We start from the raw sequence: 19,356 nt of genomic DNA, 5'->3' as shown, positions 1-19,356 counted from the left end.
TCCCCAGCAGGCCGCCCTTGTCTGTTCCTTCCCAAGCTTGCCCCAACTTTCCACCCGATCTCAGCTGATGGCAGCTCCATCCTTCCAGCTGCCCAAGCCACAAGCCTTGGCATCATCCCTGCCTTCTCTGTCTCACACACCCGACATCCAACCCATCAGGATTTCCTGTTGGCTCTGCCTTCAAAATACCTCAGAAGACCAAATATTTCTCACCACTTCCACTGCCGCCATCCTGGCCAGGCCACCGTCATCTCTCCCCTGGATTACTGCCACGGCCTCCCAACCTTCCCCCTGCTTGCACTTCCCCTCCCCTGGACAGGGTGATCCTTTCATAATGGGTCAGATGATGTCATTCTTCTGTCCAAAGCCCTCCAGCACCTCCCATTTCATTCTAAATAAAGGCCCATGGTTTTTCAAAGGCTGCATGCGTTCTACCCCATGCAGTCTGGCCTCAACTCCTGCACTTCCCGTCCCCTCCTCTGCTCCAGCCACTCTGCGCTCCTTGTGGTTCCTCGTGTCCCAGGCACTCTCCCACCACAGGACCTGTGCACTGCTGCTCCAACCTCTGCTTGGAATGTTCTGCAGACACCTGCCTGGCTAGCCCCAACTTCCTTCAAACATCGCCACAGTTGGCCTACTTTCAGCCAGCTTGTTTAAGTTGTCATCTGGGTCTTCTCTCTGAGTCCGGGCCCTCCTAATCCCCTTCCCTTTCCACTTCTTTTTCTCCATGTGTACATCACCAGTGTAATATACAAAGCCGGCTCATGTATTATGCTTCTGGTTCCCAGTCACCTTTCTCCACGCAGGCAGCGACTTTGTCTATTTTGTTCCCTGAGGTCCGCAGCGTCTGCTCTAGCACCTGCATATAGTAGATGCTCGGCAGTTTTTAAAAACTGCACGAATTGAACATGGAAACACCTTTCTCCAGATCTTGAGGCCTGAAGTACACCATTTCCATGGGGTGTGGGAATGGGGTCAGGGGGCACGGCCAGTGTCAGGAAAGCTGGATTCCAGCACTACTTCCTTCTTTTTCTTGGGCCAGGCCCTTCTCCGCTGGGACCCTCAGTTTTCCTCTCCACAGGCTGATTCTCCAATCTTGGGAATTTCAGGCCCCGAGGCCTGGCCTCAGCTAAGTTCTCCAAGGTGGCAGGGGGTGGGAGGCGGGTGGGAGGGGTGTGGGCTTCCCCAGACATCTTTGCAGACTCTATCTGGCCTGCCCTGGGGAAGTCAGTCCCACGAAGCTGCAGGAACAGGTGGGTGAGGGGGCCAGGGCGGAGCTGCCAGGCTCCCAGGGCTTCCCACAGCCCCTTAGCAGGGAGGCCCCACGGTCCTTTCCGTCACCTCAGGGAGGCTCTGAGGGCCCCAGGCTATAAGCGCCCCCAGAGCCCCTCCCTGACTGCCACCCCAGCACCCCTTACCCCAGCATTGACATCTTTTCAGCCGCTTGTGGTGGCTTGGAGTCACCTGTGAGGAGGCCCACCCATGAGGCTCTGTGTCCGCACGCGTACTCTAGCTCAGGGGGCCACTCAAGCTTGACCTCCCACCAAGGCCTGACCCTGGCCAGGTCCACTGGCCGTCGAGCCCCGCCTTGGGCCTCTGGGGCTGCTGTAAGGACTGAGCACAGGCCTAAGCTAGAACTCTAGGAAGCACAGCCCCTGCAGGTGGGCAGAGCCTGACACCAAGCCCAGAAGCCATGGGCGTCTTCTGGAAAGCTTTTCCCAGCTTGCACATCCTGACCCACATTCTGTTGTGGGAGAAGCACCACAGCCAGATGGTAAGCCCTCACTTGGGCCCTTCGCCGTGTTCCCTCTGCCCTCAGGGAGCACAGATCCAAGGCTGCCCTGCACCCTGAGCCTCAATTCTCCCCCCGTCACCCTCTGGTTACTCTCCCACTTGACTGTACTCAGGAGCCCCGCAAGACCCCCAACTCACCCTGCTTGCACCCAACAAGGTTCCGGGGCCTGGGGAGCTGTGGGGAAGGGGCTGCATTCCATCTGCCCACCGGGTGCCCAGAGGACATGCCAGCCTCCTACCCCAGGCCCCTCTGGACACATCAGAGACTGGCACAGCCTGCCAGCTACCAGATGACCCAGGGAAGCTGGCCGGAACCCCTCACCCAGCCCATGTTCATGGCTTTCCTCCTCACAGGTGACTCCATCCCGACTCATCCTCCCCGTTGTGGTACCTTCTACCTGAGCCAGGACGACCTCCCACCTGCCCAGCACCCCTTCCCCAACCCCATGCCCTCTGGCCTTTGGTTCACTTCATCCCCTCTCATGTGTAGACATGTAGGCTCTTAACTGGCCATGTGTGTAGTGGTCCTGACGGACACTTCACAAGGTGCCGTGGTGAGGGCTGTAATACAGGCTCATCAGCACCCTGCTTCTGGCAGTCCTGAGAGGGTGAGAACTCACTCCCGCCCTGGCTCACAGCCCTGCCAGGACTGTATGCACTGACCCCCACAGTGAGTCCAGTTTCTCCCAGGAGCAGGGCCTAGACTTCCCTGTGTCCCTGGCTGGGGGTTCTGATTGCCTCCCTTCTGTGACCTCAGACTCAGATCTCCTGCCCCTCTGCCTGCCTTGCAGCACAGCCAAGAGCCTCCACGTCAGCCTGTGGAACTCCTGCCACCTGTCCTGTCCTCCGATCCCTCAGCCTCAGCTCCTTCTCCCACTGGCAAAGGGCGCCCCCTCCCCTCTCTTCCCTCAGGGGCCACACTCACGTCCACGATGAGGAAATCAAGCCAGCACCAGGCGTTGGTGAAGTACTTCTTGAAGCCGTAGGCCACCCACTTGAGGAGCATCTCCAGCACGAAGACGTAGGTGAACATCTTGTCGGCGTACTCCAGCAGGACCTTGATGGTCTTCCGCTCCTCCAGATAGATGTCCTCAAAGGCCTGCAGACCAGGGTGGGCAAGGCAGACATGGCGTCCTGACCCAGCCGGTCCCAGCCCACATGAGCCTTCATCCCTGACGGCATCCCTCCCCCAGGAGGCCAGGGCGGAGGAGGCCGCACAGTGGAGGGGCTTCCGCGGCATGCTCTCTGAGCCCCGTGGGCACCACTGCTGGGTCAGGAAATGGTGTTAGATGGTGTATGGACAACAAGGAAGAATGTGCAGTGAGAATGCTTCCACCTTCACTTTGAAGAGCAAGTCTCAGTTCAGGGCTAGTGCATCCATCGTGAAGATCTCTCTAAAACAGCTCACAGCCTATTGTCAGAAACAGCACACATCTATCTCCCCCTGCCCACCCACCCCACTGTGTTTTTACTGTCTTCACTTTGGGCACTTACCTACTTTTCATAGGAAACAATATTGGTTTCCAATGACAACAATCATTCAAAGTTGCCCTTTACAATAAATTTATTCAAACAAACAAAAAACCAGTGAGTGTTTATATTTAATGCAAAATTGCACAGAAGTGATAGTGAAGGCAGTCTGTAGATATGAAGATTAGGAAACACAGGACTAGACAAAGTCAGACCTTCTGCAATCGTCAGAATCTGGGAGTCAGTCTGTCTAACAAGCTAGCTGTTGGTCTTTCCCCACCTCCTCACTCCTGCCTCAACCCAAATCCCTGGGCTGAGAGAGACTCGGATGGCCTCTGCTGCCCTCTTCCAACTCCAGGCTTCCGATATGTATCTGCCCCTCCCCCAGGATGTGCTCTGAGGCTCCCAGTCTAGGCAACTGAACGCGTCACTGAGGGCCCTGGGGAGTGCCTCCATCTTTCGCTCTGGGCCTCCCTGTGCAACTGCAGGGCCTCTGTGAGCTGCAGTGATCCAGGGGCCCAAGCCATCAGCAGTGCCCAAGGACGCACTGCCCAGGCGACACGTGGTTAACCTGGTCTGTGTAGGTGGGACAAAAGGATAATTCAGGTCCCCAGGTGGGGTTTGCGGATTCTTCAAGATAAAAAGCAGGCATTTTTTTTCCTGATTATAAAAATATGTGTCTTTGATAAAAAAATGAAATAATACAGAAATTATAAAAAAGAGAATAAACAACAATAACAACAACCTCCATCCCCACAAATAACCCAATCGAAAAATGGGCAGAAGACATAAATAGACATTTCTCCAAAGAAGACATACAGATGGCTAGCAAATACATGAAAATATGCTCAACATCACTCATTATTAGAGAAATGCAAATTAAAACTACAGTGAGGTACCACCTCACGCCAATCAGAATGGCCATCATTAAAAAGTGTACCAATAACAAATGCTGGAGAGAGTATGGAGAAAAGGAAACCGTCCTACACGCTTGGTGGAACTGTAAGTTGGCGCAGCCACTGTGGAAAAGAATGCAGAGGTTCCTCAGAAAACCAAAAACAGAACTGTCATACGATCCAGCAATCCCACTCCTGGGCAAAGACCCAGACAAAACTCTAACTCAAAAAGGTAAATGTACCCTCTATGTTCATAGCAGTGCTATTCGCAACAGCCAAGACATGGAAACAAAAATGTCCATCAACAGACGAATGGATAAAGAAGATGTGGTGCATATTTACAATGGAATATTAGCCCGAAAAAGGAATGAAATTGGGTCATTTGTAGTGATGTGGATGGACCTTAAGTCTGTCATACACAATGAAGTAAATCAGAAAAAAAATACCATGTATTAACGATATATATGGAATCTAGAAAAATGGTGCAGGGCAATACTGTTTGTAGGGCAGTAACAGAGATGCAGACGTAGAGAATGGACATGTGGAAAAGGTGGTGGTGGGGACAAGGGAAGGGTGGAACAAACTGGGAGACATATACACATACATGGCATTGACATATATACATACATGGCATTGACATATACACATACATGGCATGGACATATATACACTACCATGTGTGAAACAGCTAGCCAAAGCAGTCTTAAGAAAGAAAAACAGCTGGTGCAATCAAGCTCCCTGACTTCAGCCTACATTACAAAGCTACAGAAATCAAAACAGTATGGTACTAGCACAAAAATAGGAATATAGATCAATAGAACAAGACAGCCCAGGAATAAGCTCACACACCTCTGGTCAATTAATCTACAACAAAAGAGGCAATACTATACAATGGAGAAAAGACAGTCTCTTCCATAAGTGATGCTGGGAAACCGGACAGCTACATGTCAAAGAATGAAATTTAGAACATTCTCTAACACCATACACAAAAATAAACTAAAAATGTATTAAATACCTAAATGTAAGATCAGATACTTTAAAACTTTTAGAGGAAAACATAGGCAGAACACTCTTTGACATAAATCGTGGCAATATATTTTTGGATCCACCTTTTAGAGTAATGAGAATAAAACAAAAACAAACAAATAGGACCTAATTATACACAAAAGGATTTGCACAGCAAAGGAAACCATAAACAAAGCCAAAAGGCAACCCACAGGATAGGAGAAAATATTTGCAAACAAAGTGACCAACAAGGGATTCATCTCCAAAATATACAAACAGCTCATTCAACTCAATATGCCCCCTGAAATAGACACTTCCAAACAAAGCACACATATGGCCAGAACGCACGTGAAAGGGTGCTCCACATCACTAATTATTAGAGTAACGCGAATAGAAACCACAGTGAAACCAGCATCAATCACCTCACACTGTTAGAATGGCCATTACCAAAAAGCCTACAAACGATAAATGCTGGAGAGGGTGTGGAGAAAAGGGAACCCTCCCACACTGTTGGTGGGAATATAAATTGGTACAACAACTATGTATTCAGTATTGAGGTTACTTAAAAAGTAAAAGCTAATCCAGCAATTCCACTCTTGGGCATATAGCTGAAGAAAACTATAATTTGAAAAGATGCAAGCACCCCGATGTTCACCACAGCACTATTTACAACAGCCAAGACATGGAAACGACCTAAATGTTAACTGACAGAGGAATACATATACACAATGGAATATTACTCAGCCATAAAAAAGAATAAAAATTCCATTTGCCTCATGGATGGGCCATGGAGATTATCACAGTAGGTTAAGGCAGAGAAAGACAAATATCATGTTATCACTTAAATGCGGAATCTAAAAAAAAACCAACAAAATGATACAAATGAATTATTTATAAAACAGAAACAGATTCAGACACAAAAAACAAACTTATGGTTGCCAAAGGGAAAGGTAGGGGGGGTGCATAAATTAGGAGTTTGGGATTAACATGTACATACTATTCTATATAAAACAGATAATCAACAAGAACCAGCTGTATAGCACAGGGAACTCTACTCAATATTCTGTAATAAGCTATATGAGAAGAGAATCTGAAAAAGAATATGGATATATGTATATTTAGAGCTGAATCACTTTGCTGTACATCTGAAACTAACACAACATTGTAAATGAACTATATTCCAATATAAAATAAAAATTTAATTTAAAAAAGACTACAAAAAGTTAAAAACAAAAAGAATGAGGTACACATGTAAAAGAAAGTAAAAGAAAGCCCTTGCCTATTCCAAAGGCCAGAAAAAAATGACCTTTCTTTTCTATTTCTTTCCTTCTTGTTTCATTGTTTTGTATCATAATTTAAAAAATCTAATATATTTTGGTAAGGAGTAAATATCTATTTTAATATTTTTTCTAGAGTGACTCGTCAAGTGTCCTAACACTTTATTAAAGAACCCACTCTAAATCCACAGAGTAGAAGTCAACACTATAATCTGCTGCTGCTGCTGCTAAGTCACTTCAGTCGTGTTTGACTCTGTGCGACCCCATAGACGGCAGCCCACCAGGCTCCCCGTCCCTGAGATTCTCCAGGCAAGAACACTGGAATGGGTTGCCATTTCCTTCTCCAATGCGTGAAAGTAAAAAGTGAAAGTGAAGTCGCTCAGTCGTGTCCGACCCTCAGTGACCCCATGGACTGCAGCCTACTAGGCTCCTCCGTCCATGGGATTTTCCAGGCAAGAGTACTGGAGTGGGATGCCATTGCCTTCTCCGATAATCTACTACACTTCTATATTTGCTTACGACTTCTGTGTGGTTCCATTGCTCTCCTGGTCGATTCCTGAATTAGTGTCACACAAATTTTCCTAGTCACTTTTCATAATTTTTAAGATACATTTAAACAACGTTTTGTCAAATTCCCTTTAAAACGTTAGAAATTTATTACTGCATTGAGTTTATCAACTGTTTTAGGAACTAATTCAGTCTTTCTGCTCAAGGCTGGAGTATATTTGTAGTGTGTTTATCTGTTTGTCTTCCTTTACACTCCAAAGGAAAGTTTAATAGTTTTCTTCATGTATCTGTTATACATTTCATGTTATATTTATTCTCAGTTATTTTATGGTTACAATGCCTGGCATCTAAGGACTATTGGAGAAATGTTACTTGTGACTAAATGTTTCTATTACAACAGCAACAATTATTTGTACATTTGTTTTATAACTAGCCATATTATACGGCTATGCTATGCTATGCTATGCTATGCTAAGTCGCTTCAGTCGTGTCTGACTCTGTGCGACCCCATAGACGGCAGCCCACCAGGCTCCCCCGTCCCTGGGATTCTCCAGGCAAGAACACTGGAGTGGGTTGCCATTTCCTTCTCCAATGCATGAAAGTGAAAAGTGAAAAGTGAAAGTGAAGTCGCCTAGTCGTGTCCGACTCTTAGCGACCCCATGGACTGCAGCCTACCAGGCTCCTCCATCCATGGGATTTTCCAGGCAAGAGTACTGGAGTGGGGTGCCATTGCCTTCTCGGATTATATGGCTATATATATTATATTATACGGAGAAGGCAATGGCAATTCACTCTAGTACTCTTGCCTGGAGAATCCCAGGGACAGGGGAGCCTGGTGGGCTGCCGTCTATGGGGTCGCACAGAGTCGGACACGACTGAAGCAACTTAGCAGCAGCAGCAGCATATTATATTATATTATATATAATGGCTATACATATATATAATATTATATATTATATATAGCTATATATATTATATATATAATATAGCCATATTATATTATATTATATGGCTAGTTATAAAACAAATGTACAAATAATTGTTGCTGTTGTAATAGAAACATTTAGTCACAAGTAACATTTCTCCAATAGTCCTTAGATGCCAGGCATTGTAACCATAAAATAACTGAGAATAAATATAACATGAAATGTATAATAGATACATGAAGAAAACTATTAAACTTTCCTTTGGAGTGTAAAGGAAGACAAACAGATAAACACACTACAAATATACTCGAGCCTTCGAAAAAGCAAGAGAGTTCCAGAAAAACATCTACTTCTGCTTTATTGACTATGCCAAAGCCTTTGACTGTGTGGATCACAATAAACTGTGGAAAATTCTGAAAGAGATAGGAATACCAGACCACCTGACCTGCCTCTTGAGAAACCTGTATGCAGGTCAGGAAGCAACAGTTAGAACTGGACATGGAACAACAGACTGGTTCCAAATAGGAAAAGGAGTACGCCAAGGCTGTATATTGTCATCCTGCTTATTTAACTTATATGCAGAGTACATCATGAGAAACGCTGGGCTGGAAGAAGCACAAGCTGGAATCAAGATTGCGAGGAGAAATATCAATAATCTCAGATATGCAGATGACACCATCCTTATGGCAGAAAGTGAAGAGGAACCAAAAAGCCTCTTGATGAAAGTGTAAGTGGAGAGTGAAAAAGTTGGCTTAAAGCTCAACATTCAGAAAACGAAGATCATGGCATCGGGTCTCATCACTTCATGGGAAATAGATGGGGAAACAGTGGAAACAGTGTCAGACTTTATTTTTTTGGGCTCCAAAATCACTGCAGATGGTGACTGCAGCCATGAAATTAAAAGATGCTTACTCCTTGGAAGAAAAGTTATGATCAACCTAGATAGCATATTCAAAAGCAGAGGCCAACAAAGGTTCGTCTAGTCAAGGCTATGGTTTTTCCAGTGGTCATGTATGGATGTGACAGTTGGACTGTGAAGAAGGCTGAGCGCCGAAGAATTGATGCTTTTGAACTGTGGTGTTGGAGAAGACTCTCGAGAGTCCCTTGGACTGCAAGGAGATCCAACCAGTCCATTCTGAAGGAGATCAGCCCTGGGATTTCTTTAAAAGGAATGATGCTAAAGCTGAAACTCCAGTACTTTGGCCACCTGATGTGAAGAGTTGACTCATTGGAAAAGACCCTGATGCTGGGAGGGATTGGGGGCAGGAGGAGAAGGGGACGACAGAGGATGAGATGGCTGGATGGCATCACTGACTCAATGGACGTGAGTCTGGGTGAACTCCGGGAGTTGGTGATGGACAGGGGGGCCTGGCGTGCTGCGATTCATGGGGTCGCAGAGTCGGAGACGACTGAGGGACTGAACTGAACTGAATGAGTGTTAAATTTTCTCTAAGCAACCATTATCTACAAGTAATGATATGCTTGTATTATTTTAAACTCATTTTATACTTGATTCTATTAACTTCAGTTCTTCTATTTTCCTATTTTTATGCTGCATGTTTGGTTTTCTTGATTAACTGCACTGGCTAGTACTTCAAAGTCATTATTAAATAATGAAAAACAGCTAAAAGGTAGTTAAATTATCTTTTTTTATCCTTGACTTTAATAAAATGTTTCTAGTGCTTTACTTACTACTAATGATGATGTAGAAGTTAACTTGAAATTAAGTTTTTCATTAAGTAAAGGAAATCTATTTTATTTCTATTTTTACCAAAGTTTTAAAAATCAAGCATTCACTGAGATAATTACATGGCTTTTCATCTTTGTCTGATTCATGTAAATAGATTTCCTAACAGGGCATCCTTCTGACTTTTTAGGATATACCTCGCTGTGACTCATTTAATCTTTTAAATATTTTACTGAATCCTATTTGCATGTATTTTAATATTTTTGCATCACTACTCACAAGTATAGAGTATGAAAACTAGTGTGTTGTTTTACTTTTGGTAATACTTAAGGTTTTTAAAAATCAGCACTGTTAGCTTTCATAAAAATAATTTATAGATTTTCCATCTGTTTTTCATACTCCAGAAGATTTTTAAATAGAATTTAAATTATTTTCTTCCTTGAAAATATGAAAGAATCCACTCTTGGAGATGTAAGAGATTAGATAAGCTAGTGGTTTATTGATCACTTTAATTTCTCAAGGAATCAGCTTTGGAATTTTATCAATTTTACTGTTTATTTTCTAATTCATTAATTTGTGTTTTTACTTTATTATTTCCTTTGCTTTCTTTACAATTATTTTGTTGTTATATTTCTAATTTCTTGAGTTAACAAATTTATTCTTTCTATTTAACAAGGAAAATGTTTAAGTCTATGAATTTTAGTCACTACAGCTTTGGCTATATCCCACATAAAGTATTAGCAATATTGTTACTTTCTAGTTTCTTCACCTGCCCCAAGTCAAAGTTTTTTCTCTACCTCTATTTTTCCTTTCTTATTTTTTTAGATATCAGGAGGACAAAACTGGTTGAATCATAATCTTTGATGCCACACCCCCATATTTGGTTCATGAATAGTTTCTTTACTTCTTTCAGTTCAGTCGCCCAGTTGTGTCTGACTCTTCGAGACCCCGTTGGACCTTCTTTTTTTATCTGAAGATTTTCACCTTGAGTTCAACATTTGTTTGTTTAACATTAACAAACAAAAGCACTTTGATTTTTGTTGTCCTTGTTTACAATTTCCTGCTATATCTTACTATTTCACTTTTAATATTTCCGAGTCACAGAGTTTCAGGGTTGTACTTTGAGAACACACGGCTGTAGTTTTTTGTTTTTTTCTGATCCACTTAGAATCCTTTCCTTTTAAAATGATGAATTTTATCCAATTACATTTATTAATAAAACACATGTCTGATCTTGTCTTTGCCATATTATTTTGTTTCCTGATTTAATGCTTCCTGGTTCCTTCTTTTCTCCATATCTTTTTTGCTGTAAAATCTGTGTTCTCAAAAGAAATTTTTTTTCCCTTCAGCAATTTCAAAGTGATACATAGTCTGCTTTCTGTTAAACAAGTTTATAACTTTAAATAACACACTCTGACTTATTTTTCTCAATATATCATTGATGTGGTTTTTTTTTTAAACAGTGCTTGGCTGTCTACCCTGATGAGATTCACCATTTGCTTGCCAAAACACCTCCTCACTTATGCCAGGCTGAGCTTTTCCTCCACAGCCCAGACTAAATGGCTCTGGCTGCCCTTGTTTGTGGCTGTTTAAAAACAAAACTCGTTGACATATTGTCAAATCCTCCTTCTCTGAAGCCTACAGAGATTTGGCTCTAGCCGATGGTAAAACAGCATGTAGCCAGCAAGCAGCGGCTCCAGGCCCACTCTGGAACAGCGACAGGATAGTACAGGGTGGGCGGGAGGCCCAGAGGTTTAGAAGTGACAGCCGCAGTGTCTCCCCGTGGCTGGCCCCATAGGAGGCAGCATGTGGACTGTGTTAGTCGCTTGGTCGTGTCCGACTCTTTGCGACCCCATGGGCTGTAGCCCGCCAGGCTTCTCTATCCATGGAATTCTCCAGGCAAGAATAGTGCAGTGGGTAGCCATTCCCTTCTCCAGAGGAACTTCCCAACCCAGGGATCGAACCCTGGTCTCCTGCCTCGCAGGCAGATTCTTTACCATTTGAGCTACAGGGAAGTCTCAGAGGCAGCAGCAGCATGAGCTGGAGGCAAACAGCCTGGGATCAGAGTAGCCCTCTCACTCTCCCTATCTAAAGTCCAAAGCACTCCTTGTTAGTTGCTCATTCATGGGGCTCTCATCTCCCCAACAATACTGGGTTCTTGCTCCTTCTGGGCTAGTGAAGTTTCTGTTTCCTCTGCCTTCTTGATCACCCCTCTCCCTGTTCACAAGTACCTTTCACAACTCTCTCCTTCTAGAAGGGCTCCAAGAGATGAGTAGGGTGCTTGGGAACCAGTTGGGGCATCTCCAGAGGCCCTCGCTGTTCCTCCTGGTCTCACCAAACCTCCCTGTTTTCCGTAGTCCAGCTCCATCTGCTTCCTCTAAGGAGTCTTCCTGATTGTTCTAGTTCCCCCTGACCTTCCATCACTCTGAATCACCTACTCCATTCTTGTTCTCCTCTCTCTGGAGCTGATCTCTGACTATCTCAAACCTGCTGAATCTAGTTTCCCCAACTAGACTAGGAGTCCCTGAGGCCAGAGCCGGGGTCTCTTCCTCCTGTTGCCCCTCCACGCATCACAGGACCAGTAGATACAAGGAGAGCTTAGTAAAGATCTATTGAACAAATGGAAAGTCAAGACAAAGGACTTAGAATCTGACTCTCTGGGCTCAAATGCCACATCTGCTGCTTGTGAATGGTGGGGCTTTGGACAAGTTACTTAATGTTTCAACAAAGGGTTGCTATGGGGATTAAATGTGATAATGTGTGAACTACATAGCTTGGCCTCTAGCCCTAGAAGACATGGAAGGAGTGGAGCTACCAGTGTACGATAGCCTGCATTAACTGCACTGAACCAGTCTGATGGCATGTCTGATGCTGTGTGCAGGTGGGTATGTCACCAGGGCTTAGGTGTAGGTGGTTGGTGACCTGAGATTATGCTAGCTGTACACTGGGATCTGGGAAAATCACTTCCCTTTGTGGAACAAGGAGGCCTGGACAGATGACCTCTGCCATGATCCCTTTCTGCTCTGACCTCTGTATGTGCTGTGGGTGTTGACAGTTTGTGAGTTGGTCCTCATCTGGGGCCCTGGGGGGTTTCATTTTCAGCAGAGGGCTCTGCCCCAGTTTCTAACCTGGCTTTCCAGCTGGAGATGTCCTTTCTCTGCCTACCCCTTCTACTTCATGCCCCCTGCCCACCCTCTACCCCCTGGAGGGTACCAGTGCGCCACTGCTGAGCAGGATCATGAAGATGATGAACGTCTCGAACCAGCTGTGCTCCACGATGCGGTAGCAGGTCTTGCGCAGCCTCCACCAGACCTTCCCGTGGGCCTGTGTGGTGTCCACGGTGCAGCAGGGACAGCGGCGGACACAGCCTGTGGGGGAGGGAGAGAGCTCAGACCCAGCCCGGCACCTGCGAACGCCCACATCTGATAGCAGGAAGTTGGACACTTGAAAGGATGACTGAAAGTGGTTACAATGATGGATAATGAACTGGGCCACGTTGGGGGCGGAGCCATGGTGGGGGGTGACGACCATGGGACCTGCCCTCAGGAGGCTGCAGGCGGCAGGTACTCCATGCAGAGGGTGGATGGACTAGGCTACCAGTAAGTAGATGAAGGGCCTGGCAGGTCTGGGCCGGGCTCCAGCTTGTCCCGTGCTCACCCGGGCAACTCATCCCCTGGGGGAATGTTCCAGAATCCCCTGGGGTGCTCGGTCCCTGGACTTTCTCCATGTTTGCAGTTTCTGAGCCTTGGGAAGGGCAGACTTCTCACTGACAGTCCTAAAGGGTGTGCCACATGGAAGACAAACCCTCATTTTATCCCCGGCTGCCCTCCAAATATACCATGGATTCATAAAAGCTCCAGATGCTGTCACCAACATGGCCACATGTCACACCCACCTTGAATGTTTACAGAGGGCCTACTACGTGCCAAGCACTGTGCCACAGCCTGAGGGGATGGGGGAATTAGACCAGACCCTGCTGCTATGGGGGCCCCCAGTCATACCACCACGCCACAAACGCAGCCGACCCACATCGGTCCAGCCAAACACATCTGAAGGCACACCTGCCGTAACTCACGTCACGGGCAGGTGGGGAGGCCCCCAGGGTCTTGAGGAATAGGGAAAGAATAACAGGCATCTGGGTCAGAGCGGGATGTGATACAGCAGCTGTGGGTCCTCCTGCCCCTATGCGCAGGGCTGAGGCTGGGCCGTAGTGCCAGCCGGGGCCGTACCTTCAGTGAAGCAGTCCTCTGGATCTTTGACATCCTCTCCGAGGTCAGGGATCTGCTCCAGGAGGTCAGCAGTGTTGGTCATATCTGCCGTGCTCCCCTCAGAGTAACTGTCTTCGGGAAGCTGCAGGCAGGATTGTAAGGTGGGGAGGGTGAGCGCATGAGTGTGGGCTCTGTAGCAGCCTCCAGCCTGGGGCTCCCACAGTGGAGGTGCCTAGGCCATCCCCTCCACAGCACACCTGGGGAATCTGAGCCCAGTGGGGTGGGAACCTGCCACAAAGGTCATTGAGGCTGGGCCTTAGGGCCCCTGGATCTGTGATTCTGGGCTGCTGGTGTCTAGAGCAGGGGTGCAGGGGTGGGACAAGGGTTCTGGGAAAACCCCAGGAATGGGGAAGGCATCCAGGTGGAAGTGAAACAGGCATGAGGAGCAACAGGGACACACACTGGGATGTGGACACAGTGGCAGCCCAGCACACACGCAGGAAACAGGCAGGCCACGCCCAGAACAGTCAGCGCCAGGGTCAGAGGCACACACAGGCACCGGGTCAGACATGCAAAGAGCAGGCCAGGGACCCCAGCCCACATTTCTCACTCAGTTCATACGGGTGCTGGTGTGAGGCATACAGCCTAGAGCAAGAAGGTGCCGGAGCCTTCCCTGCCTGGTCACGCGGGCTTCTGTGGCCCTGATCCCGCATAACCTGATGATGACAGGTATGTACCACTGCCCTAGGAGCACCTGTGTGTGTCACATGTGGGCACCTGTACAGGTGTGCTATAGTTCTGCCCAGTTCCCCTCTTTGGGCCAGTGCACCTGTCTCCAGCTGCTGCGAATACTGTTTAGCCGACCCCGTCTCCAGAAAAGTGTCTTTAGCCAGGGACCTGCCATCCTTGGAAATAGCTTGGGGGTTACAACCCAAGTCCAGGGTGGCTGACACCCAGTGACTGACTGATATGGAAGAGACCCGGCTGAGGCTGGAGTCCAGCCAGCATAACATCTGGAGCTGCTTCTTTTGCCTTAGCCTGCTTTTCTCACTTCCTTATGGGTCTCTCCTGAGGGCACCTTCTCAATGAATCATTTGCACAGGAAGCCGGGCTCTGGCTCTGCCTCTGGGAATCCACCTTAATGACAAGTATGGCAGGGAAGAGGGTTCTGGGGAGGAGGGCAGCCTTCATTTGCTTCAGATCACATCTACAACACCCAGCTCAGTCGTCCACCTCATGCTGCTCAGGCTCCGCTCCTCTGGGGAGAGCTGGTTTGAGTTCTTGGGCAGCCTTGGCTCTCAAAGCTGCCTTCTTTTCTCTTCCTTCCACAACTCAGTCCACTGCTGTCTCAAAGTCCTCTTTAACCTTGAGACTGGCCGTAAGGAGTAACTGGATCCTGGTGAAAATGTAGAGAGTGCCCCTGCGTGCAGGGTGGCTTCTGTGGCTCTGAGGGTCGCGTCCTCACTCCAGCTTCGTTGTGCAGTGCTGAGCTGGGAAAGTCACAGTTGAGGGACTTTGTGTGCCTTTTCTTTTCAGACACTAGAGCTTTCACGTGTGACGACAAGTTCTCAGGATTTCCCGGGCAAGTGAGATGAGGGGTCCTTCTCCTAGGAAAGTCCCAGCCCACCTGGCTGTCTCCTCATTTCCACTGGGACTTGATCTGAAGAGGTGATGAAGGTACCAGACTTGCTCAAAGGTCAGCATTCCAGTACGGGAGCCCCTTCTGTCCATGACCTTCTGTCCCTCCCGTGTCTTCCTGTTCCCCCCGCCTTGGTGTGTCAGACTGTCCAGGAGGACAAGTGTGACGTGTACAGTCAGGGCAATGATTCCATTAGGCCCTTGTACTCCCAAAATGGCCATGAAAACAAAGCTTCCCATGGGCCCATCCCATGAAAGGAACGAGACAAAGGAGAAATGTTGTCTTGGAGCAAGTCACAGCTGCCGGACTGAGGCTGAGGTCAGGCTGCAGGACAAGGGCCCTGGGCATGGTCTCAGCACATGACCTCCACCTTCCTGGGTGCTTGGCAGAGCAGGGGTGGGGTGTAGACAGTAGCGCCACAGTCCAGTTAGCTCAGGGGCTGCAAACCCAAATGCTTACGGGGCCAGGCAGGTGATGGAATGAAGGCAGGCAGGTGAGATCTGGCCAATCGCAGCATTCTGGCCAGTCAAGGAGGTGGTTACATTCTTCAGCAGGGAGGCTCTTCTTCCAATGTTTTTTTCAAGAGAAGCCAGAATGCAGACTTTTTACAGAAAAGCCTCTGGATTTTAAATGTTGGTCATTGTTATTTTGTTGTTCAGTAGGTCAGTTGTGTCTGACTCTTTGTGACCCCATGGACTGCAGCACGCCAGGCTTCCCTGTCCTTCACCATCTCCTGGAGCTTGCTCAAACTCATATCCATTGAGTCAGTGATGCCATCCAACCATCTCATCCTCTGTCATCCCCTTCTCCTGCCTTCAATCTTTCCCAGCATCAGGGTCTTTTCCAATGAGTCGGCTCTTCGTATCAGGTGGCCAAAGTATTGGTAATGAGCTCAAATTAAAACTCTTTTGTGTCCAGAACAAATTCCCCTGACAGGCCTTGTATTCGCCGCCTCAGCTTCCGTCCAGGTGAGAAGCGGCTAGTGGCTCGAGTGTTGAGAGCCTGTGCTCAGAGCTCCCCCAGTCCCCCAGGATGGGCTGACTCACAGGACAGACTTTCGCCAACAGGACCAAAGCACAGGAACCCAGTGAGGAAGGGGTGAACACGCAGGGGTTTGGGGTTAGTCCTGTGGCGTGCTCCTGGGGGGCTGCTTCCTAATTTCCGAATGGCTCTGGGCCCCAAGCCATCCCTCCCCTGTGTGGGGCCACTCCGCAAACAGGTCTCCCACACTGGCTGTGACAGCGGCTGTGGCTCCCACCAGAAGGTTGGTGTCTGGGGGCCTCTCACGGCCTCCAGCCCCAGCGGCAGTGCCCCATTGGCTTCGGGGACAAAGGTGTGCGTTACCTCACTGCACCCTGGGGCGGGGGCCTCTGCTCGCCGCTGCTGCCGCAAGTCTGCCTGAACCTCACTGGCCTCGGCCCCAGAGGAGGTGGTCTCCGACACCTGGCTCCAGACCCTCGGCTCTGGGAGGGCCTCTGGGCTGCCGGACGCCGGCTGGGATTCCTGCTGAAGAGACCCCCCCAGCTTATGAGCTATCCAGCCAGTGTTTCTAGGATCCTGGCTCTGCTTCACTACTCTCTTCATGAGGCATCATCTCCCTGAAGACCCCTCCCTCAGGCATTCATTCTAAGGCTGACGAAAGCTCCTGAGAGGACCAGGCAAAGGGCCTAAAGCTAAACAAAGCCCCTGGCCTGGCTGGCACAAATCTCCCCTCCTCTAGCTTCTTGAAGGGTGTCAGTGCACCATGATGCCCAGCTCCCAGGTGCTGGCAGCTCCACTTAGGAAGGACAGGCTTTCCCAGGAGTTCCCATGGCAGCTCAGCTTGCTTACACACACACACACACCACACACACACACACCACACACACACACACGTCTCAGGGCCAACAGGCTCAAGAGAAGGAGAAGAGGAAAAGCAGGGACAGCCGGAATCCCACTCCTGTGCTGGAAGCATCCTGGAACTAATTCCAAGCCGCAGTTCTGGCAACACCAACCCTTCCCCTCCCCCAACTGACTCTGTGGCTGTCCTGCCGCCTGCCTGAAAGGGCAGGAGCTGGCCTCAGGGACCACAGGAAGGCAGGAGTTTGTGGAATCAAGCCTGGAGCCACAGATCAAATTCCGTGCAGGGGAGCAGCTGCTCTTCTCAGCCAGACCCACCCAGTGCAGGCCCCAGGGAGGTGGCCAGCGTGGGCCCAACGAAACTGAGACCCAGTCCTCACTGTCTGACCAAGGACCTTGGGACAAGCCACCTGAGCTGGGCTCAGGCCGTGAGAACACTGAGGGAGCCGGGGTGGGGGTGGGGTGTACAGTCCTTTTTGTTCAGACTCCAGTCCTAAGTGTTAAAAATAACAGGTTGGGAGATAAGATAGTGCTGTCTCTGACACCTGCCATCTTAGGGATGCTTATTTTTAAACCTTAGAATGAGCTCTGGGCCTCGGGGGAGGGGAAGGGGCAGTGGCGGGGTCAGGAGGCCGCTCTCCCCCACTCACCAAGACATTCCGCCTTGTTAGTCTTGGAGGGGATAAGGTCAGGGTTGGGTCTGGGAGCCAGGCTTCCTGGCTCTGTCCTAGACCTGTGAGGAACTCCTAGCAAGTCTGTCTCTCTTGTCGTGCCTCGGTTTCCCTCTCTGAACAACTGGCTGCCTGTGTCCAGCCCGGGGATGAATGATAGACAGCGGTCCCTTGAAGATGCCCTCCTGGGCTGGGCTGGGGAGAGAGGGTTGACGGCTGGCCTCAGCATGCCTCCAAGAGGCTGGTTCTGGGGGGGTGGCCTGTGTTCCCCCTCCAGGCCAATCCCTACTGGGGCAACTGCTCCAAGTGAAGCTGGGTCCCCTGGACAGGAGGTGGTGCTCATGCACACGAGGGCCAGGGTTTGGGGGCTCACCTGCTTGCTGGACTCTTCCTCTGTGCTTAGGCTGTTCTCCTCATCCTCCTCGGGGTCATCCGTGTCTGACTCGGCCAAGGCGATGGGCACACACACAGGCTCGGCATCCCCAGGTGCGCCCTGACCTGGCCGCTGGCCTTCCTCAAACCGCGTCTCCTTGCGGGCTGGGGGCGCCTTCTCGCTCTCTGGTTGGGGTGGGGGGCTGGAGGTGGCGATACAGCCTGGCAGCTGGCCCTGGGAGGCGAGGGCCGTGGGCTTCTGAGGCGGCCGCTGCAGGAGCACGCAGCAGAAGTCCCAGGTGGTCCGCTTGATGAAGCGCAGGCCTCGCTGGATGCGGGCCAGAGCCAGCTGGAGGTTGTTCATCTCCCCATCCTCGTCAGGAGCTGTGAGGTTGTCTGCGCTGAAGGAGCTGAGCAGTAAAGCCAGGAAGAGGTTCAGGACCTGTGGAGACAACGCCAAGCCCTGGGCGCTCAGGATGGAGAACACTTGAGGAGGGCCAGACGCAAAGAGTGCAAGGCTTGGACCGTGGGGCCTCATTCTAAGCTCTCACTCCCTTCAATATAAAGAGTTTAGCTCTAAAAGGAAAGGCGAGCTCTCATCCTGAGGTAGGAGATACACAGGCCCCGGACTGAGCAGCTGCAGCTGGTCTCCTGCTGATGCTTCGAGATGGGAGACCAGCGGGAGCGCTGGGTCCTGATTGGGTGTGTTCTCATGGGTTTCCCGGGCCAACATGTGTGCAGAGAAGGCCCTCAATCTAAGGGGAGGACAAAAGGAGTGAGAATAGGCCAGCTAGAATCCATCTTGGCTGAGAGATGCATGTCCACACTAGGAACAGATATGGAGATGACTGGCTAGAAAAAAACACAACAATGGAAAACTGCCCGATTTAAGCAACCTAAACTGCTCCCTCCTAACTTGCCTGTCTGCTCTTCCACATGTACTTTGCTTCTAATAAACGCTTTTATCTTTTTCACAGTCTTGGTCTCTTTGCTGAATCCTTTCTTCAAAGAAGAACCGAGGTCCTTCTTCCAGCTTTTCACCACCAGAATCAACCCCTCCTCCCA

At 49.1% G+C, this 19,356-nt stretch overlaps 1 protein-coding gene across 2 annotated transcripts in view; it reads right to left on the bottom strand.

Moving 5' to 3' along the window:
• SCN5A (sodium voltage-gated channel alpha subunit 5) overlaps positions 1-19,356 on the bottom strand; it is a 108,002-nt gene that overhangs the window by 18,753 nt on the left and 69,893 nt on the right. The window contains exons 17-21 of one of the 2 annotated variants that reach the window (XM_027523174.1): positions 18,293-18,733; positions 16,754-16,915; positions 13,792-13,912; positions 12,776-12,930; positions 2,720-2,893 (exon numbers count right to left, since the gene is read on the bottom strand). In XM_027523174.1, the coding sequence (XP_027378975.1) occupies positions 2,720-2,893; positions 12,776-12,930; positions 13,792-13,912; positions 16,754-16,915; positions 18,293-18,733 (1,053 nt within the window). The remainder of the gene's footprint in view (positions 1-2,719; positions 2,894-12,775; positions 12,931-13,791; positions 13,913-16,753; positions 16,916-18,292; positions 18,734-19,356) is intronic. The other variant, XM_027523173.1, reaches the window with a different exon arrangement.

This window comes from Bos indicus x Bos taurus, chromosome 22, assembly GCF_003369695.1.
Source record: "Bos indicus x Bos taurus breed Angus x Brahman F1 hybrid chromosome 22, Bos_hybrid_MaternalHap_v2.0, whole genome shotgun sequence".
Lineage (NCBI taxonomy): Eukaryota > Metazoa > Chordata > Mammalia > Artiodactyla > Bovidae > Bos > Bos indicus x Bos taurus.
The sequence above is the reverse complement of the archived record's forward strand: the minus strand, read 5'-3'. Positions and strand labels throughout refer to the sequence as shown.